This window comes from Trichomycterus rosablanca, chromosome 18, assembly GCF_030014385.1.
Source record: "Trichomycterus rosablanca isolate fTriRos1 chromosome 18, fTriRos1.hap1, whole genome shotgun sequence".
NCBI classification, from domain to species: domain Eukaryota; kingdom Metazoa; phylum Chordata; class Actinopteri; order Siluriformes; family Trichomycteridae; genus Trichomycterus; species Trichomycterus rosablanca.
In genome coordinates, this window is record NC_086005.1 from 4,065,396 (window position 1) to 4,086,216 (window position 20,821).

A 20,821-nucleotide genomic window follows, 5' to 3' on the forward strand; every position below is an offset into this window, starting at 1 on the left:
TTTTCACACCTTTCTATCAGAACCAGCACTAACTTCTTCAGCAGTTTGAGCTACAGTAGCTTGTCTGTTGGATTAGACCACACGGGCCAGCCTTCGCTCCCCAACTGCTGCCTATGACCCTGTCGCTGGTTTACCACTGTTCCTTCCTTGGACCACTTTTGATAGATACTGACCACTGCACACCAAGAACACCCCACAAGAGATGCAGTTTTGGAGATGCTCTGACCCAGTCGTCTAGCCATCACAATTTGGCCCTTGTGAAAGACGCTCGCCCAATTTTCCTGCTTCTAACATCAACTTTGAGGATAAAATGTTCACTTGCTACCTAATATACCCCCCCCCCCCCCCCCCCCCCCCCCACTAACAGGTGCCGTGATGAAGAGATAATCAGTGTTATTCACTTCACCTGTCAGTGCTCATAATGCTATTACCTATGCCTGCATAGGAACACTATGCAGGAACGCAGTGGCGTTTTCCCATTACGGCCCTAATCTTTGGAACTCTCTCATAGTGAAGACCTGAGGGCTCTGCATGATCCTAGCATATTTAAGATAAGGGTTAAGACCCACCTGTTTAGATTAGCTTTTAATTAACATTTTATTCAACACAAGCACTTTTAAAATCCGGATGATGCGTTTTACTAACTGCACCACCCTCTGGAGAGCCTGTTTGTTCAGCTTGGTGCTGATGCTGTTCCCAAACCAGGCTGTGGTGTTTCCTTTGGGAACAGCACTCAGTAGGATAGGCAGCATCTCCAGAGGGAAATCCTGTTAGCCCACCAACAGAGTCTCGAAAGCACACTACCCTGTATTCTTCACATCAGGTGTGTCAAGAGGAGGGAAAATGTTGACATTGACCAAACCTAGACTTGTCAGTCATCCTCACTGAGAAATTCATTTAACTGCTCCAGAGTCCAGTAGCTGTGTTATTTTTACCACTTTCGCCCTGCTATGGCTTTGAATGGTGCATGTTCAACAACTGCTGATGCTGAAGCTCCTGCATGAGAGTAACTGTAATCATTTTGCTATCAGAGCCAAGAATCAGGAACAAATTGTTTGTACTGTGGCATTATACACCGATCAGCCATAACATTAAAACCAACTCCATCCAGTTTATCAGCTCCACTTACCATATAGAAGCACTTTGTAGTTCTACAATTACTGACTGTAGTCCATCTGTTTCTCTACATACCTTTTTAGCCTCCTTTCATCCTGTTCTTCAATGGTCAGAACCCCTACAGGACCACCACAGAGCAGGTATTATTTGGGTGGTGGATCATTCTCAGCACTGCAGTGACACTGACATGGTGGTGGTGTGTTAGTGTGTGTTGTGCTGGTATGAGTGGATCAGACACAGCAGTGCTGCTGGAGTTTTTAAATACCGTGTCCACTCACTGTCCACACAGCTGGTCCACCTTGTAGATGTAAAGTCAGAGACGATCGCTCATCTATTGCTGCTTTTTAAGTTGGTCATCTTCTAGACCTTCATCAGTGGTCACAGGACGCTGCCCACGGGGCGCTGTTGGCTGGATATTTTTGGTTGGTGGACTATTCTCAGTCCAGCAGTGACAGTGAGGTGTTTAAAAACTCCAGCAGCACTTCTGTGTCTTATATACTCATACCAGCACAACACACACTAACACACCACCACCATGTCAGTGTCCCTGCAGTGCTGAGAATGATCCACCACCTAAATAATACCTGCTCTGTGGTGGTCCTGTGGGGGTCCTGACCATTGAAGCACAGCATGAAAGGGGGCTAACAAAGCATGCAGAGAAACAGATGGACTACAGTCAGTAATTGTAGAACTACAAAGTGCTTCTATATGGTAAGTGGAGCTGATAAAATGGACAGTGAGTGTAGAAACAAGCAGGTGGTTTTATGTTATGGCTGATCGGTTTATGATAGTGTCATGTTAAAAACAATAAATTCATAATACTTTAGCCTTAATGTCTGTGTGCTTGATTTATTAAACGATTCTTCACAAGGATGTCTGGATACTTTTGGTCATGTTGTGTGTTTATATTATAGTAATAGACTGATTTATAATTCAATAAGCGTCCTATAGCAGCTGCAGGCACCTGAAGTCACAGCTATTAATCAGTTTAGTCACAGCTATTGATCAGCGTAAAATACTTTTCATGGAACCAAAGACCCAAGGGTCTAAGTGTGTGGTTTTTTAACCATTACCATGGAAACAGTCAAGGTTACAGTGTTTAATACAATGATATTCCATTTATTAGTCACTCATACTCGATCCTTGTCCTTTAGTCTCCCCGTGCTTATCATATTTGCAGGTACAATGTTGTTATCTCACTTAAACAAACTTGATTTGTCTCTCTGACTGCTCGATAAGTCGAGCCCGGCGTGTTGGCACAAGAGGAAACTTCAGACTGCACCGTGTGGACGGATTTTCATGTCACTGGGATAATAAAAGCCTGATTTACTGCCAGCAAGTTTGCTTTAGAAAAGCAGAGACGTAGGCGTGCGGATCAGACCAGGATGTTCAACCTTGATGTTAATAAGTGCAAAAAGTTCAAGTCGGTGTGTAAAATCGATTCAAAAACTACTCACAAAAATAAATGAAATAAATACTGTGGAAAATCTGCATTAAAGTTTCTAATACATATTTGAAGTGGTTAGGTACAGAAGCCTAAGGGCAATGTATAGCAGCCAATACACCTATTGCATCAGATTAAAAATACTGGAGAAAACCAGAGTACCAAACCAGAAATCCAAACAATCAAGGGTAAGATTTGTTAGTATCACTTTCTCACCACTTATTTATTTATCAATTTTTACCAAATTTATTCTGGCAAGGGTTTTGGGGGGTCCTCTGGGCTTACGGATAGAAAACCCATCAGTCCAATGGAAAGGGCATCAATCCATCACAGCATGACACACTTGGAGAGAATTTGAGAGAATGTTAAGACCCCAGTCCATTTTGTGCATGGTTTTGTGTGAAAGCGAATGAAGACATAAGAGATAAGATAACTTTATTGATCCCCATGAGGGAAATTCGTTAAAGCAGCTTCAGTACAGTGTAAGTATAGTAAGTACAGTAAACAGAGTAAATAGGGCGGCACGGTGGCTCGGTGGGTAGCACTGTCACCTCACAGCAAGAAGGTCCTGGGTTCGACCCAAATGATCCGGGTCCTTTCTGTGTGGAGTCTACCTTTTCTCCCTGTGTCTGCAAATTTAAGGGCAGTTGTAGCCTAGTGGTTAAGGTACTGGACTAGTAATCAGAAGATCACTGGTTCAAGCCCCACCACTGCCAGGTTGCTTCTGTTGGGCCCCTGAGCAAGGCCCTTAACCTTCAATTGCTCAGACTGTATACTGTCACACTACTGTAAGTTGCTTTGAATAAAAGCGTCTGCTAAATGTCGAAAATGTAAATGTAATGTAAAACGTGTCTGTGTGGGTTTCCTCCGGGAGCTCCGGTTTCCTCCCACAGTCCAAAAACATGCAGTCAGGTTAATTGGAGACACTGAGTTGCCCTATAGGTGAATGTGTGTGTGTGTGTGTGTGTGTGTGTATATGTGTGTCTGTCCTGAGATGGACTTACAGGGTGTTACTGTGTGCCTTGCGCCCATTGAAAAGCTGGGATAGGCTCCAGCACCGTTAGCCTACTTGGATAAACGGTTAAGAAAGTGAGTGAGTGAGTGAGTGAGTGTGTGACATTAAACTTGTGAACTGGTAAATCTTGAGTACCGTTTCTGTCATGAATGTAACCAAGTGTTAACATGACTTTAAAATTCTAATAAATAAATAGAGTAAATAGAATAGAGTAGAATAAAATTAAATAAATATACATATACTGTATACATATTATTGACCCTGTAATGCAATTACTATTAATACCTAGACATAAACACACAGATGAGAGAACAACATCAACTCTTCAGAGATACTGACCAGACGTACAAATCGAACCCAGGTTCTTGGAACCCTGTGCTATCTGGAGCTGTTCCACTGTGCCACCTTGAAATATGAGATCCTTCCTAAAATTCACTTTTAATTTTAAATCAAACCGAGTCAATTTTAACTTGTTTTTTTTAACTTTTGGCTATTCAATTGTCTAGAGATGACTAATAGCAACGTGTCTGAGTGGCGTATATGCAAATCGAACATATATAAATATGTATATATATACATGCATTTAATCTACATCTAATCTGAAGTTAAAAGAGCTTCATGAAGGACGGTATAAAATACGACCTTCAGAATCACAGAATTGACTTTCAGTTAAATTTAGCAGGTTTCATTCTTCCCCCTCGGCTGTGTCATAGGTTCCCTCGGCCTGTCAGTTACTCTCTAAGATTTGACTAAGAATCCTAAATACTGGGTATATCAAACATCTATCCTACAGCAAGAGCAATAAAGAAACGTCTTTATAAGTTCTGATAAAAAGAATTAGGAAGTTGAATCTATCTCTGAGGTGCAATGTCATTTTATTTCATTGAAAATTAGATTACATTTGTTATTTTCCATGAGCAGGGATGGACTGTGGGTGGTGCAGTGGCTTGGTGGGTAGCACTATTGCCTCACAGCAAAAAGGTTCTCTGTGAAGTTTGCATGTTCTTCCCGTGTCCGTATGGGGTCCGTCCAGGAGCTCCAGTTTCCTCCCAGCCTCCAACAGTTCAAAGTCATACAGTCAGGTTAACACACGTGTGTGTGTGTGTGTGTGATGTGTGATGGACTGGCACCCTGTTCAGGGTGTTTCTGTGTGCCTTGCGCCTATTGTGAGCTGTGATAGGCTCCAGCACACCCTGTGACCCTATTAGGATAAGCTTCTTAAGAAGTAAGTGAGTGAGGGATCGACTGTACTGATCTGATTGTTGGGGGATTGTTAAGGTGTAGTTTGGAATATAGGGTAGAAAATAAGGTCCAGCACGCTGTCCTGTTATCAGAAAATTATTTTATTCATCAGCACTTGTCAGGTACAGAAATCGGTTCTGGTATGTTGGAAGCTCCTTATATCACAGACAGACAAAAGACACGTCTGTTTTACCATAACTTTATCCTGGTCAGGGTCGCTGTGGGTATGATTCAGAAAGAGAAGATGCAAACCCCAGGTCCTTCTTATCACACCACTTTTCCACCCCAGACAAAAAAAGTATTGACAATTAGTGACATTGTGTAAATCCGATACAGTAAACAGGCACCAGAGCAAATAATAATAATAATAATAATAAATAAATAAACATTTTTATTATTATAAACAGAAAGAATGCCTATATTAGACTGGCAGTTTAAAATATGAGTTGTGCAAGCATGTAAAAATCTATTTATTTATTAGGATTATAACGTCATGTTTTACACTTTGGTTACATTCATGACAGGACACGTAGTTACTGGTTACACAAGATTCATCAGTTCAAGTTTAATATCAAACACAGTGATGAACAATTTTGTATCTCCAATTCACAACACTTGCACGTCATTGGAGCACCCGAAGGAAACCCACGCAGACACGGGGAGAACATGCAAACTCCACACAGAAAGGACCCAGACCGCCCCACCTGGTGATCGAACCAAGGACCTTCGTGCTGTGAGGCAACAGTGCTTCCCGTGCCGCCCCGAAATTTAAAAATAGAAATGAATAAAATTAAATACAATTTTATTTAAGAAATTATAGTATAGTCCTTCACTTCAACCAGCCAGGTGTATATATCATGTTTAAAGCTGTTTAGGTTGCTTTGATTCATTGGTTTTATATCCTGTAGCTTATATTAGTTATTATTAGAGAATTATTAGGTTAAATTATGTTTCTTTTAACATTATCAGTCTGACATAACAAAGAAAAAACATATGTGCACTATTATCATCACTGTCTGTTATTAAAGTCCATGTTTATTTTCTTAAAGAAAATCTTACTAGTTTTAATTAAGCATCTTTTCTATCATTAGGATTTTTCACTTTGTTAAATTCTTATCGCTGCTGTTCTGTTGGTTCCTTATTCCAGCTCTGCTGCTTTGTTGCACCAGTTCCTATTTTTATATTATTTTTAATATATTTTATATTTTGTTTTGTAGAGACTAAATAAAGGAGACGTTACATTTCATAACAGTGGTTTGTTTACTTTATTGTAGTTCAGGGATTCCATGAATCAGTAAATAATAACAGGAACCTGAAGTGACCAGATGTGTGTTTACTGTCCAGTGGTCGTGAGCTTTTGTTCTGACTCTGTCATGCCTGACTAGGACATCAGTGTTTACAAAGAGTCAGTGCATGAAGAATGAATAAAATATATTAAATGAATCATCATTTGTATGTGGATTTTAACAAACCTCTCAAAACTCTAATATAATCAAATTTTTTTTCATTAACATTCACATAAAAACAGGATTTAAAAGCTTTGAGCTAATGTAGAAATGTTCTGCACATGTACGTTATTATTGTGTGTGTTTTTTTAGTAATGTTCAATAGAAATTATTTAATAAAATAAAACAAGGACCCAAAAACAAACCCACAAATCAACAAATGCCATTTCTGTACAAGGGAATGAATAAATGGATGATTAAATAAATGAATAAATCTATGAATTGAATCGATTGAATAAATGTGTAAGTAAAGTCACATTATTAGTACATTATTCTATAAAGTTGAAAGGTCTGGCTCTCGGCGGACGTTCCAATTCATTCCTAAGATGTTTAAAAGGATTAAGGTCCAGGATCTTCCATTATAAACTCATCAATCAATGTCTTTATTTATTTATTAGGTCATGTTTTACACACTTTGGTTACATTCATGACAGGACACGTAGTTACTGGTTACACAAGATTCATCAATTCACCTCACTTGCACGTCTTTGTATTGTGGGAGGAAACCGGAGCTCCTGAAGGAAACCCACACAGACACGGGAGAACATGCAAACTCCACCTGGAATTCGAACTCAGGAACTTCTTGCTGTGAGGTGACAGTGCTACCTACTGAGCCACCGTGCCGCCCCAATGTCTTTAAATATCTGGTTTTGCGCACATAGGAACAAGCTCAGTCAGTGGTTAAGATACTGGATCAAGCCTCACTGCTGCCAAGTTTACACTGTTGGACCCCTGCGCAAGGCCCTTAAGCCTCAATTGCTTAGATTGTATTCAGTCATAATTGAAAGTCGCCTTGGCTAAAAGTGTCTGCCAAATGCCACAAATGTAAATATGTAGAGCCGTAATCTTTCAGACCATTAATTTCATACACCTGTTAACAGCAGGGACGCCTGCAACCTTAAAATTACCATCATCAGAAGTGGTGTTCACATACTTTTGACCACGGATGGTCTGTAACACGTTACTTAGTAACGCGTTACTCTAATCTGACCAAATTTTTCAGTAACGAGTAATCTAACGCGTTACTATTTCCAATCCAGTAATCAGATTAAAGTTACTTATCCAAGTTACTGTGCGTTACTATTTTTGTCATTTTCCTTAGTGAAAATATATTTTTGCTTTCTTCTTGGCAGGGGCGGAGCCAGGGGGTGGCCAGTGATTGCCATGGCCACCATAAAGTAATCTTCGGCCACCCCTCTGGCCACCCCTCTGGCCCCCCCACCACCGCTTTGCCTGCATTTTTTTTGCGGAAGCATTTCTGCACGCAGGAGCAGCGCACCTCAGATGAGTAGTTCTTCACCAAAACAGTGCAGTAATACACTCAACATCAATGTCAACCACCAACACTATTACAGAAGTACAGTAGTACTATTTAGTAGTATTCGTGGCGCGCTACGAGTAAAAGCGCCAGCTGGCTCTGCGCATTCCAGTGTTGCCAGATTGGGCGTTTATCCGGCAAATTGGGCGGATTTTGTTGGAAAACAATTTAATAGCAGGTAAATAACACTTCTATTTAAAAGAAAATCTTCCGTTTTAAGAAGCTCCAGCATTGTAGAAGGCTATTAAAAGTAAAGTCAATTTTCAATGCTGATTTAGCGTAATAGTGTTGGTCAGTCTGTATCATATTCTTGAAAGAAAATTAAAATTTGTTTTCGATGCATTCACGCTAGCATGTTCTGGGATTCAATTGAGTCTCATCAGTACACACAAGTTGGCAGCCAAATGATAAAGTATTGCAAAGGAATATCTTTGAAATATTCCGCATTACATAACTAATAAAGTAACTTGTAATCTAACTTAGTTACTTTTAAAATCAAGTAATCCATAAAGTAACTAAGTTACTTTTTAAAGGAGTAATCAGTAATCAGTAATCAGATTACTTTTTCAAGGTAACTATGCCATCACTGCTTTTGACTAATAGCGCATTTAATGCGTGGCAGTCATTTCAGAGCTGACCGTCCTCGACTACGCTCGGTAACAATCATGTCAGCAGGAACAGATCCGTCCCGAAACAAAATGGAACACCTGCTAGATTATGAGGAAGCATCGGCGTGTCACCACTCATTAAGTTCAGCAGATGGTGGAGGGCGAACGTGGAAAACAAACCAGAGGAAATTTGAACCTTTTTCTCCGACACACCTGGAGCTTCTGGAGGAAAATGTCGTTCTGCGGCGGCCGCTGCGCCTTCGTGTTATAAAAATAATCAGTGTGTTTACTGCACGTCTGAGAAACGACAGACAGAACCTTCTGTTTCTGTATTAATGCGCTTTAGATGAACTGAAACCTAAAATCTCAGCAGTTTCAGCTCAAAAATGTGTTTTAAATAACTTAAAACTCATGTTTATTAAATTCCACACCTGGACCACTCTGAAATCGAACCCAGGACCTTCTTGCTGTGAGCTAAACCGACAAAAGCATCTGCATACTGACATGATTGGTCATGGCTGCACTAGACTGGCATCCTGTCTGAGGTGTGTTACTGCCTTGTATCCAGTGATTCCAGGAAATCTGACCCACCGCAACCCTGACCAGGATAAGGTGGTGGTAGAACATAAAAACATGAGAACAAGCACTTTCTTTAGCACTGTCATCTTACAGCAAGAAGGTCATTGGTTTGATTCCCAGGTGGAGCGGTCCGGGTCCTTTCTGTGTGGAGTTTGCATGTTCTCCCCGTGTCTGTGTGGGTTTCCTCCTACAGTCCAAAGACATGCAGTCAGGTTAACTGGAGATAGAAAATTGCCGCTAAGTGTGTGTGTGTGTGCCCTGTGATGGACTGGTGACCTGTCCAGGGTGTTTACTCCCCCTTGCCAGGTGAATTGCACCCAGTGTGACACTGACTAGGATGAAGCGGTGGTAAACCAGACAAGGAATGAATGAGTTATGAATAAGGGTCCTTTTTTGTAGACGTTCTATCTTGTGTATAATAGTAAGACCATTAAAACACTGACCAGTGATGACCAGTGCACCTTTAATACATCAACATGACACCTCATTTAAAATTAGGTCAGTCCAGATCAGGACGTTTCTGTATTTCATTCTGTAGACACACGACACGCGTTATTTCAATCTCACAGCCCACTGAACGTTCTCTCACACTGGAGAAGGTCCAGGTCAGTCCGCTCCATCATTTCAGGCTTGAGAAATCATAGCTGCACTACGGCCTGACGAGACCTGAGCTGATCTAAAGGTCCAACAAAGAGCCACTGGTAAAACGGCCAGTATGCCAGAGATGTAAACGAGTCGGGGAGGAAGATTACCAAGACAATTTCCTCCTGAAGTGAGTTTGTTTCAGGACTAAATCGAACAGGAGGAGAAAATTACGATCTCGAGGGGCTTCGCTATTCCCTGAGCGCTTATTCAAAAGGAAAGAATAAAACCTCGTCTGTGGCCTCTTCCGGCCAAAAGGTTTCCATGCTATTCAGAGAGAGAAAATGAAGCTGTAGAGGAATAAATGACTTTTTTTTATTATGAAGGAGATTCAATTCTGATTTTGTATAATGTTGTACCAGTGTTCAGAGGCGGAAAGTAATAAAATATTGTACTCAAGTAAAAGGACTATTACTTTAATGATTTTTTACTTAAGTACGAGTAAAATTACTAGTCTAAAAATCAACTCAAGTAAAAAGTAAAAAGTAACTCATTTAAAATGTACTCAGAGTAAACGTTACTTAGTTACTTTTTTAACAGCGGGGGGGGGGGGGGGGGGTCTCTCCTGTGTAATGCAAACAGAACAAGCAGATATAAATCTCACAATAGTTGTTTTAAATTAATATATAATAGAAAAAAACATGTTGATACAACATTTAAAACATTTAGAGATGTGTCATTTGTAATTTTAGTACAGACCATCCCATAAAACTTTTTCAAACTGTATAACCACTGAAGCTGGCATTAATTGTGGATTCTATAGACCAGCCTTCTTTTCATTACCAACAAATACCAAACAACAGTCATACTGCAAATCTCATAACTCAACACAAGTCAAGGTTACAAGTGTTGTGACTTTCACTAAATGACCCAAAGAAAACCTTCAGGATGTAAGACAACACTTTGCCATTCTTTAACATCAGACTATGTTGTCAAATAACGAAACATCAAACTCCAAACATGTTAAACCTTTAAAATCATCCTTCCTCCCCTACTCTATACCTAGAGTACAGCTCCTTTATTTTAGCACCAGTTTATTTTCCATTGCAGAATTCACTGCAGCAGTTTCCCAGACGCCATTTTTTAGCGTTTTTTTTACTCAGTAACGGATGTTATTTAAAATGTAGCGAATTACAATTCTTAATACAAAACATACTTAAGTAAAAGTAAAATTACTGGTTGTAAAATCTTTAACAAGTACAAAAAAACTACTCAATTACAGTAACATGAGTAAATGTAATTTGTTACTTTCCACCTCTGCCAGTGTTGTACTATTTATAACGTTATGAGCACTGACAGGTGAAGTGAATAACACTGATTATCTCTTCATCACGGCACCTTAGTTAGTGGGTTGGATATATTAGGCAGCAAGTGAACATTTTATCCTCAAAGTTGATGTTAGAAGCAGGAAAAATGGGCGAGCGTGAGGATTTGAGCGAATTTGACGAGGGCTGATGGCTAGACGACTGGGTCAGAGCATCTCCAAAACTGCAGCTCTTGTGGGGTGTTCCCGATCTGCAGTGGTCAGTATCTATACAGGAACAGTGGTAAACTGGCGACAGGTTCATGGGCGTAGGGAGCGAAGGCTGGCCCATGTGGCTACTGCAGCTCAGACTGCTGAAGAAGTTCATGCTGGTTCTGATAGAAAGGTGTCAGAATACACAGAGCATCACAGTTTGTCGTGTATGGGGCTACATAGCCGCAGACCAGTCAGGGTGCCCATGCTTTACATTACATTTTACATTTTCAGCATTTTGCAGACGCTTTTATCCAAAGCGACTTACACAATGAGCAATTGAGGGTTAAGGGCCTTGCTCAGGGACCCAACAGTGGCAACTTGGTGGTGGCGGGGCTTGAACCGGCAACCTTCTGTTTACTAGTCCAGTACCTTAACCACTGAGCTATCACTGGCCCCTGCTGACTGCTGTCCACCGCAGATGGTGGCCTAGTCTGATAAATCACGTTTTCTTTTACATCACGTGGATGGCCGGGTGCGTGCGAGTCGCTTACCTGAGGAACACACAGCACCAGGATGCACTATGGGAAGAAGGCGAGCTGGCAGAGGCAGTGTGATGCTTTGGGCAACGTTCTGCTGGGAAACCTTGAGTCCTGCCATCCATGTGGATGTTACTTTGACACGTACCACCTACCTAAGCATTGTTGCAGACCATGTTCACCCTTTCATGGAAACGGTATTCCCTGATGGCTGTGGCCTATTTCAGCAGGATAAAGCAAAAATGCTTCAGGAACGGTTTGAGGAGCACAACAACCAGTTTGAGGTGTTGACTTATCCTCCAAGTTCCCCAGATCTCAATCCAATTGAGCATCTGTGGTATGTGCTGGACAAACAAGTCCAATCCATGGAGGCCCCACCTCACAACTTACAGGAGTTAAAGGATCTGCTGCTAACATCTTGGTGCCAGATACCACAGCACACAGGAGTCCATGCCTCGACGGGTCAGGGCTGTTTTGGGAACAAAAGGGGGACAACACAATATAAGGAAGGTGGTCATAATGTTATGCCTCATTTGTGTACATACACCTTTTAATTATGGGTATTTCATATATATTATAAACTTACATCTACATATATATTACATATATCCAGAGGATACATGTATGTAATAATAATATATCACATTACAGCTAACACATGTGGGAAAACCATTATTGATATAGAAGCATGTATGTCATATATTACATTTCAGTGTGGGTTTGCAGGGGGTTACAGGGGTGTCTGGGACTTTCAGTCAAACATTTTCTGACACTTGAGGGAGTTTCGTTCTGCTGTGCTCCGCTCTGCTGTATGAGCTGATAAATATTACGCTCATGGAAGGAAAGCGGTCCCTGTGGCAGGTTAAATCTCTGTAAACGGGAGTGAAAACAAACAGAGGTAGAAGGCAAAATCCAGGCAATTAGCAAAATGATGTTTGCATCCAGGAGCATCTGGGTGTTTGTGGCTCGGGTTGAAAAAAGTAGTTTTGTTTGCTCACCCATTAGATCACATCATGGGATCATTTAAAACAAGGTAACTTATTTACATTACATTCACCTTTTAGGCATTTAGCAGATGCTATTATGCAGGCAAGTAAGCGTTAAGGGCCTTGCTCAAGGGCCCAACAGTGGCCTACCCACTGAGCTACCATCACCCTACACAGAGCGGTCCGGCCATCTAATATTACATTACATTTATTACATTACATTTACATTTGTGGCATTTAGCGTATTCTTTTATCCAAAGCAACTTGAGGGTTAAGGGCCTTGTTCAGAAACTTAACGGTGGTGAGGCTTGAACCGGCAACCTTCTGATTATTCTGATTAGTAGTCCAGTTCTATAACTGCAGAGTTACGACAGTCCAACACTTCAGTTGCTCTGGCAATAACCAATCTTTAAAAAAATCATTTATTAATTCACTGTCTCTGTCCGTCCGCCCATCCGTCCGTCCGTCCGTCCGTCCGCCCGCCCGCCCGCCCGCCTATCTATCTATCTATCTATCTATCTATCTATCTATCTATCTATCTATCTATCTATCTATCTACCTGTCTGTCTGTCTGTCTATCTGTCTGTCTGTCTGTCTGTCTGTCTATCTAATCTGTCTATCTATCGAATCTATTTGTCTGTCTGTCTATCTATATAATCTGTCTGTCTGTCTGTCTGTCTGTCTGTCTATCTATCGATCTAATCTGTCTGTCTATCTATCGAATCTATTTGTCTGTCTGTCTGTCTACATAATCTGTCTGTCTATCTATATAGTCTGTCTATCTATCTATTTATCTAATCTGTCTGTCTATCTATCGAATCTATTTGTCTGTCTGTCTATCTTTCTGTCTGTCTGTCTATCTAAATAGTCTGTCTATCTATCGAATCTATTTGTCTGTCTGTCTATCTTTCTGTCTGTCTGTCTATCTATCTAACAGGACAGCGCAGACACAAAACAGTGACTTTGGCTTCTAAATGTTTTTTGAAGGTAAACAGAAACGTAATAAATTCAGTTGTTTAAGTGACTACAATTTTAATGCGGTTTTTAAAACTATTTGACAGCTTCAGCATCTCTGCGGCTCGTCCACGTCGTCCAGCGGGAGCCAAATGCGTTCAGTACTGCTGAAAGTGAGGAGCTCTTCATCATCTGTGCAATCAAGAGCTAGTGATTAAATTACCATCGCGGGGACGTTAACGTTGATCGAGTGGCTCATCAATCACTTTCTTGGAGAGGAAGCGTGCGTATGGGCGCATCTTAAGGTAGCGTACAGTACCGACAGCTGTCCTCCAGATCTACAGCAACCTGTTTCACTGAGAACACGAGAAAGGCTTCAGACATGAGCCGTCTTTGTGCTCCAGGATCCGAGGTCCTCTTCATTCTTTCCTCTTCATTCTCATCCAAAACAGAGCCATCAAATAAATGAGGCATGATCTCAACAGCCTGGACAGAGTCGGCTACCCAGAAATCCTCATTTCAGTCTTAAATAGAGAGTGACTGAGCCAGAGCTGACAGGCGCTCCAGACTGCACGTCTGAGCCCTCAGTATGAAATTATTGTTTAAATATTTTTTTCAGGCTGTTCACTGTGGGTCTGTCTGAAAACCTAGTGAGCTGCCTCGCTGCCTGCTGCCTACCTGTGCTTCTAATCACAGACATCGAACTCATAAGGCAGATTATTTAAAGGCAGATTATTTAGACACATTACTTACGTTGATTACGTCACTGCAGTTTCAGCTTACTAATGCCAAGTTCACACTACACGACTTTCCAACTCGTCAGGTCGCTGTACAGTTCACACTACACGACTGGATCTCTTGTAATCGGGAGTCTTTTAAGTCGGTGTGTATTTTACATTACACGACTGATCGGTGATAGGGGGTTTCACACTACACCATCTATCACCAACTGGAATCGCAGGCGAGCTTCTCTGGTCTCCTGAACTACGTTTTGTCATGAAAACAAATGTGAGAAGTGACGAGGGGTTCAATGATACCTTGTCCAAAATTAATAATTATTTTTTGCAATGCAGCGTTGGTGTTATGTTGTAGAGAACGATAAGGTCAGAAATACTGTAAAACTTGTGTGTGCCGATGTATTCTAATAAAAACTATATTATTATCCTGTCCCACCTTTTTACACTCCTGCCCTGCGTTTCTCCTCACACCTTATCTTGCGTTCTCATTGGCTGTTCGACATAGCACTCATTGCCAGTCGGGCAACTCAGATCCAGATATTTGACAAGCTAGATACATTTTATCATTTGCCGAACGCTCAGATCGAGTTGTTGAGTAGTTCTCACATAGCGATTGAGAGCCGAGTTGCTCCGGAGCCGGGAAATCTAGTGCCGACTAGTCAGCAAGCCAAAATCAGGGCAAAAATCATGTAGTGTGAACTAGGCATAAGCTAACAGTTAGCCTCAGGCTATTCAAACCGATGAGCTGAGCCGGCACAACCCGCTAGCACATCAGCTTACGTCTCCCTCCGTGTATCGAAAATTGTTAAACTGTCCCTGACGAACCTGAATTTACAAAAAAATTCCACTTGTGCACCTTTATACAGATTAAAAATCAATGAGAATTTATTTACATTTATTTGAAAAGAACTCTGTTGGTTGCTCCATATTCGTCTGCCACGTTTGTCATTTTTTTGTGAGAAAAGTCGTGCCGCACTGAATGCTGGGATTGCCTTCAGCGCTGAGGAAGCGTCAGACGCTCCCTCATTATTCAGTCAGATTATCACTCAGAATTAAGGCGCCTCAGTAGGAGCATTTTAAGGAATCTAAGAATTTAGACATGCCCTCTTCTCAGGAGTGTGGGATGAGGTAAAATGCGTCTATGTAGAGAGATCACTAGGTTTTCAGACACACCCCATCCATATGAGATGGTGCCACGAAAAGTGTTGAGCTTGGGTTACGCACATCTCGTCCACCAACAAAGTGCTGGTGCTAGTTCCAGCAAACTGGCAAAACTTTTAATAACGGACCCGACGTGAGTGATCGGTCATTCACAAACAGGTGGTTTTGGAGCACACAGCGATCATCATAGGCCAAAATTATTTGCCATATGAAAGGAGAGCCCGTCGTTTGCTTTATCTATGATTGTGTATAATTGTTACGCAAGGTGTTGCACTGACATCTGTGCCCGTCAAATAATGCAGCCTGAGTGAGCATAATGAGTGAGCGCTTTTGTGATTTCTATGTGTGTGCACAAGCATTTAATGCATATACCGTGTGCTCACACACATCAGGTTTTGTTGCTGCGTATAGCGAGTAATGTGTTTTTTTTTTTTACGGCTCACTGATGCATTACTGCTGTTTTTGCTGCGCTTCTCTTGCTTTAAGGTGTAAATGGTGTGAAAGCAGGTAAACAACTTTACTACGGTCAGAATGCGAATTACACAGTGACAGCAGGGAAAAGGGGGTCAACTTTATGTACGTTTTGCCTAAAGTTACAGTTTTGCTTACAAACAACCCCCCCTCTTTCGAACTTTTGCTTTTTACCTCTTTTTGGGAGGGTCCAAGTATTAATTAGGAGGGTCAGACCCCCAGTCCCACCCGTAATTCGAATCATGACAGGTATAAATTAGCTGAGTCGGACCCCCTTAATCCTCCCCGTTAATTCAAGCCATGACAGGTGACACTAGCCCATTGGCTGCTTACATCACAGGTCAACAAGACTATGGGACCAGAACAGCACCCACTCTTTTTGGGAAGGTTCAAGTATTATTTAGGAGGGTCAGGCCCCCAATCCCACCCGTAATTTGAACCATGACTGCTGACATTAGCACCCCTGCTCATCGGCTGCTTACATCACATGGGATTACGGGAATGTAGTGTTGCCAAGTAGCACCAGACCTGCACAAGCCTAATCAGTATGAAGCATTCTTCAAAAATAAAGAAAGAAAGCAATAGAATATATACCCAAATTAAAAGTTTCTGCTTCTCACTGCATCCTACAAAGGAAATGAAACACCACATCCAGTACGTCATTCTGAAACAGATTTTATAGCTCACAGCCTGATTTGACTGGACAGTTCATGATTAATTGCATCTCAAATGCACAGACAGCATCAAATTTGCATGGCGGTCTACACAAGGCAATATCAATTAAACCTTCCATCCAAGTTTATTATTAATGTAACACTTTTAGAAATCATTATTTAAAGGAATAGCTCTTCCTAGGACACTTTCTTACAGGTCACATGGTTAAAAAATGATATTATCTTTTACCTAGATTAAAAATCAATATTATGTATTTAATGATAATGCACTTCTCATGGATGGAAAGTACTTAAAATAGATCCTAAAAAGGTTCATCCTTCTTTATCCAAGCCACCTCTGAACTAGAGCCAACGCCTTGCTGATGAGATCTTGGCACAGGCCTGGTGTGGACCAGTACACGACCGTGCCCACAGTCACCGCCAGGACAGACAGGCCGACGAGGAGACGCGACGAGCAGGTGGGGCCGCGCTCCCAACCCTCGGATAAGTGTACTGATAAGTGTACTGGTTCACGTGTGCGGTCTGCTCTCGCTGTCGAAAGTTCCTTTCGGGACAGAACAGCAGGAGAAACATCTGCCAGAACCTCGAGAGCCGCCCGCTGGCCGGCCTGAATGGCTCCACTCAGGTACCCGCACCACTGAGTGGCTGTCTCGGTTCCTGCCCAGTAGATCCTAAAAAATATGAGAAGAAGCCATTAAGCTTTATTATACTGGTTACATAATAAATATGAGGGTTCTTCAAAAAGTTTCCACACTTTTTTAACTCTATTTATTAAGAATTTCAAAAACAAATCACATGTAGCTCGGCTGTTTCTAGTTCCCTCACAAGAAGAAACAGCCCATGTCTCTGTGAGGTCTATTACTATGGTAGCGACTTTCCAGTGTTATTATTGTAGCGAAGCACAGATCTGCCGAAGCTCAGCGCTCAGTTTAGTTCATCATAATAAAGAGAAGAAAATATAATATTCCAGCCACGTGAAGCCAAACTCGGGCTACTAATTTAATTCTATTCAAGCATTTAGAATCTGAATTGAACATTTATGCACGTAGCAGACTTTTTAATCCACGGTGATTTACAATGAAGTCAGGAATAAAGGTAAGCACTTAAAAGTAAAGAGCTTTGCTCTGTGGCTAAACAGAGGTTGTTTGGCAGAAGTGGGTTTAGAATTTCGGTCTGTTGATCAAAGTGGAACTTTTTGACTTGAATAACCAGTATGTGTGGTGTAAATTTAACAAGGCGCATTAGCCGGGTAACACAATAATCTCCAGCACTAAACACTGGGGTGATTTTCGGCATCAGGGACTGGCAGTCAGGTCAGGATTGATTAGAAAGCAAATGCTGCACAATACAATGATTTCTGGGATGAAAATCTGTTTTTAAGCTGAAAGGGTGGCAGGGTGGCAGGGTGGCATGGTGGCATGGTGGCTCGGTGGGTAGCACTGTCACCTCACAGTAAGAAGGTCCTGGGTTCGATTCCCAGGTGGACCGGTCCTTTCTGTGTGGAGCTTCCTCGCGGAGCTCCGGTTTCCTCCCACAGTCCAAAGCCGTGCAAGTGAGGTGAACTGATACAAAATTGTCTATGACTGTGTTTGACATTGAACTTGAACTGATGAATCATGGGTAACCTGTAACTAACTACATACCATGAATGGAACCAAAGTAAAACAGCGCCTTAAAATCCTAATAAATAAATAAATAAATGACCCCCTCCAGACATATTCAATCACGTCTGGCAGCACAGCTGAGATTCAAACTTGGATTCTCAGAGGTGGTGGGTTAACGTAAAAAACCGCTGCGCCACCCAAGCACACTCAGCATATAGTAATGCAGTGTAAAACATGATGTTAAAATCCTAATAAACAAACAAACAAATTTAAGCTGGAAAAACAGCAGACAAAACTGGTCACTAGTCTGTGGGTGGGAAAAGACTAGACTAAAAAAGGAAGTTTGGTCTTTGTCGCTGTGTAGGGACCCTGATTAGTAGCCCGAGGTGCCTGTACAGAAATGGAAGAACGCTGAGATCAGTGCAAGACTCTCCATGTGCCAAATCCACCAAAGTACGGGTGAATAAGAAAGAGTCAGTGGACTGTGTATGCATCGGCGGGAGTGTGTGTCTGGAAAATTTACCCTCCTCCGATGTGATCGGGGTCCTAGCAATGGAAGACTAATTGGCTAAGCTTAATAGAGTGAAACTAGGTAGCACTGTCGCCTCACAGCAAGAAGGTCCTGGGTTCGATCCCCCGGTGTGGCGATCCGGGTCCTTTCTGTGTGGAGTTTGCATGTTCTCCCCGTGTCCGCCTGGGTTTCCTCCAGATGCTCCGGTTTCCTCCCACAGTCTAAAAACATGCAAGTGAGGTGAATTGGAGACACTAAATTGTCCATGACTGTGTTTGATATAACCTTGTGTGAACTGATGAATCTTTTGTAATGAGTAACTACCGTTTCTGTCATGAATGTAACCAAAGTGTAAAACATGACGCTAAAATCCTAATAAATAAATAAACAAATAGAGTGAAAAGTAAGAAAATGCCTAAATAATAACAAATAAACATGCAAGGAGACAAAAAATACATGATACATGAGGGAGTCATCGCTAAAAGCAAGTATAATACCATCCATAAGACTATTTATAGGCTGCCCAGGAACCACTAATGCTCCCTAACGGCATCAATAAGAGCACGGCAATACGATTGATCTGAATTGACTTTATTTAAATGGCTGTCAAAGTGAGAATGAGCTCACAGTTTTCGATTTTCCCTGAAGTGGCTCATCGTTTATAGCGGGTGATTATCTAAAGGAGCGTGATTGCACACCATCAGGCGATCCGCTGACTCCACAACCACTACATTTGTCAGAGGATCTCTTCTGCCCGCAGTGTGAATCGAGATGCCTGTGCTGGCAGCTCAAGCTCAAGGTCAATATCATTTACTTCCGTGACCCTTAAGTAGCGTTTAGTATGTAGCAGTGGAGCGTCGATCAAACAGAGACACAGCAGGTAGAGGAAATACTGCACAGCACCATCAATCTGAGTACAAACCTCACGCTAACTTAAACTACAGGTTTCCTTTGGTCAGTTTCTAAAAAAAGAAGGTGACATGAATAGGTCATTTCTGGACCAGTGATTGCTTTTAATTTCAACGTTTTTGCAGCCTGAACTGAATTTAAAGTCATTATTTATAAAGAACAGCTCACAGTGGAGCCTTTTAAATCTTGTTTATAGCACCATTGCAGTCTGATCTACACACTTATATGTTTATAATATTTATATCTAAATAGCACTATATTGTTTTATTAACCAGTAACCAGCCACTTAAAAAAATGTTAAAAAATGTTATTTTTAATTTTATTTTTATTCAAAGCTGTTGTAATAAAGCAATAGAATGTGTGAAATTGCCCTGTGATGGAATGGCGACCTGTCCGGGGTGTTTTCTAGCTTTCGCCCAGTGATTTGTACCCACGGCAACCCTGAATAGGATGAAGCGGTGGTAAAACAGACTGAATAAATGAATGAATGCATGAATGTGTTGTTGTCACAAATAACATGCTATGATGATTCTCATTAGCCAATTAATAAAATGTGATGTTTTAAACGAAGATTTAAACGAAACCCCAAACAAAGCCAAAAATTCTGGACTTTTTTAAAATAAAATAAATAAAATTATTGGTTTATTTTCCTTAAAAAGGTAAATGTGCTTACATTGTGCAGCCAATCTTCTGAATTTTTATAAAATTTAATGAATTTTATTATTTTATTTTTCCATAAAAGAAAGTAAAGGTGCTTACATTGTGTAGCAAATCGTCTGACTTTTTAAATAAATTAAATTTAATTCATTTATTTAATTATCTCTAAAAGATGGTAAAAGTGCTTACATTGTGAAGCCCCAAACAAAGCCAAAAAATCTTTTTTTATAATTTTTTTTTTGCATCGTGTAGCCAATCTTCTGATTTTCTGTTATAAATTAAATTAAATGTATTATTTATTTTCCTTTAAAAAAATTTTTTTATAAATTAAATTAGTTAATTTATTTATTTTTCTGTGCGGTAAGGGTGATTGCATTGTGAAGCCAATCTGATGATTTTTTTTTATTAAATTAATTTATTTATTTTTCCTTACAAGAGGGTTTGTTTGTTTGTTTCTTTATTAGGATTTTAGCATCATGTTTTATACTTTGGTTACATTCATAACAGGAACGGTATTTACTCATTACACAAGATTCATCAGTTCACAAGTTTATATCAAACACAGTCATATATAATTTAATGTCTCCAGTTTACCTCACTTGCACGTCTTTGGACTGTGGGAGGAAACCGGAGCACTTGGAGAAAACCCATGTGGACACGGGGAGAACATGCAAACTCCACACAGAAAGGACC

The 20,821-nt window shown here is 40.9% G+C and overlaps 1 protein-coding gene across 1 annotated transcript in view; it reads right to left on the reverse strand.

The window, feature by feature from the left end:
- Positions 1-16,432: 16,432 nt before the first annotated feature.
- Positions 16,433-20,821, reverse strand: part of si:ch211-127i16.2 (probable flavin-containing monoamine oxidase A) — a 104,872-nt gene continuing 100,483 nt past the window's right edge. The window contains exon 12 of the mRNA XM_063014393.1: positions 16,433-17,118. Coding sequence (XP_062870463.1) covers positions 16,770-17,118 — 349 coding nt within the window. The 3' untranslated portion in view covers positions 16,433-16,769. The remainder of the gene's footprint in view (positions 17,119-20,821) is intronic.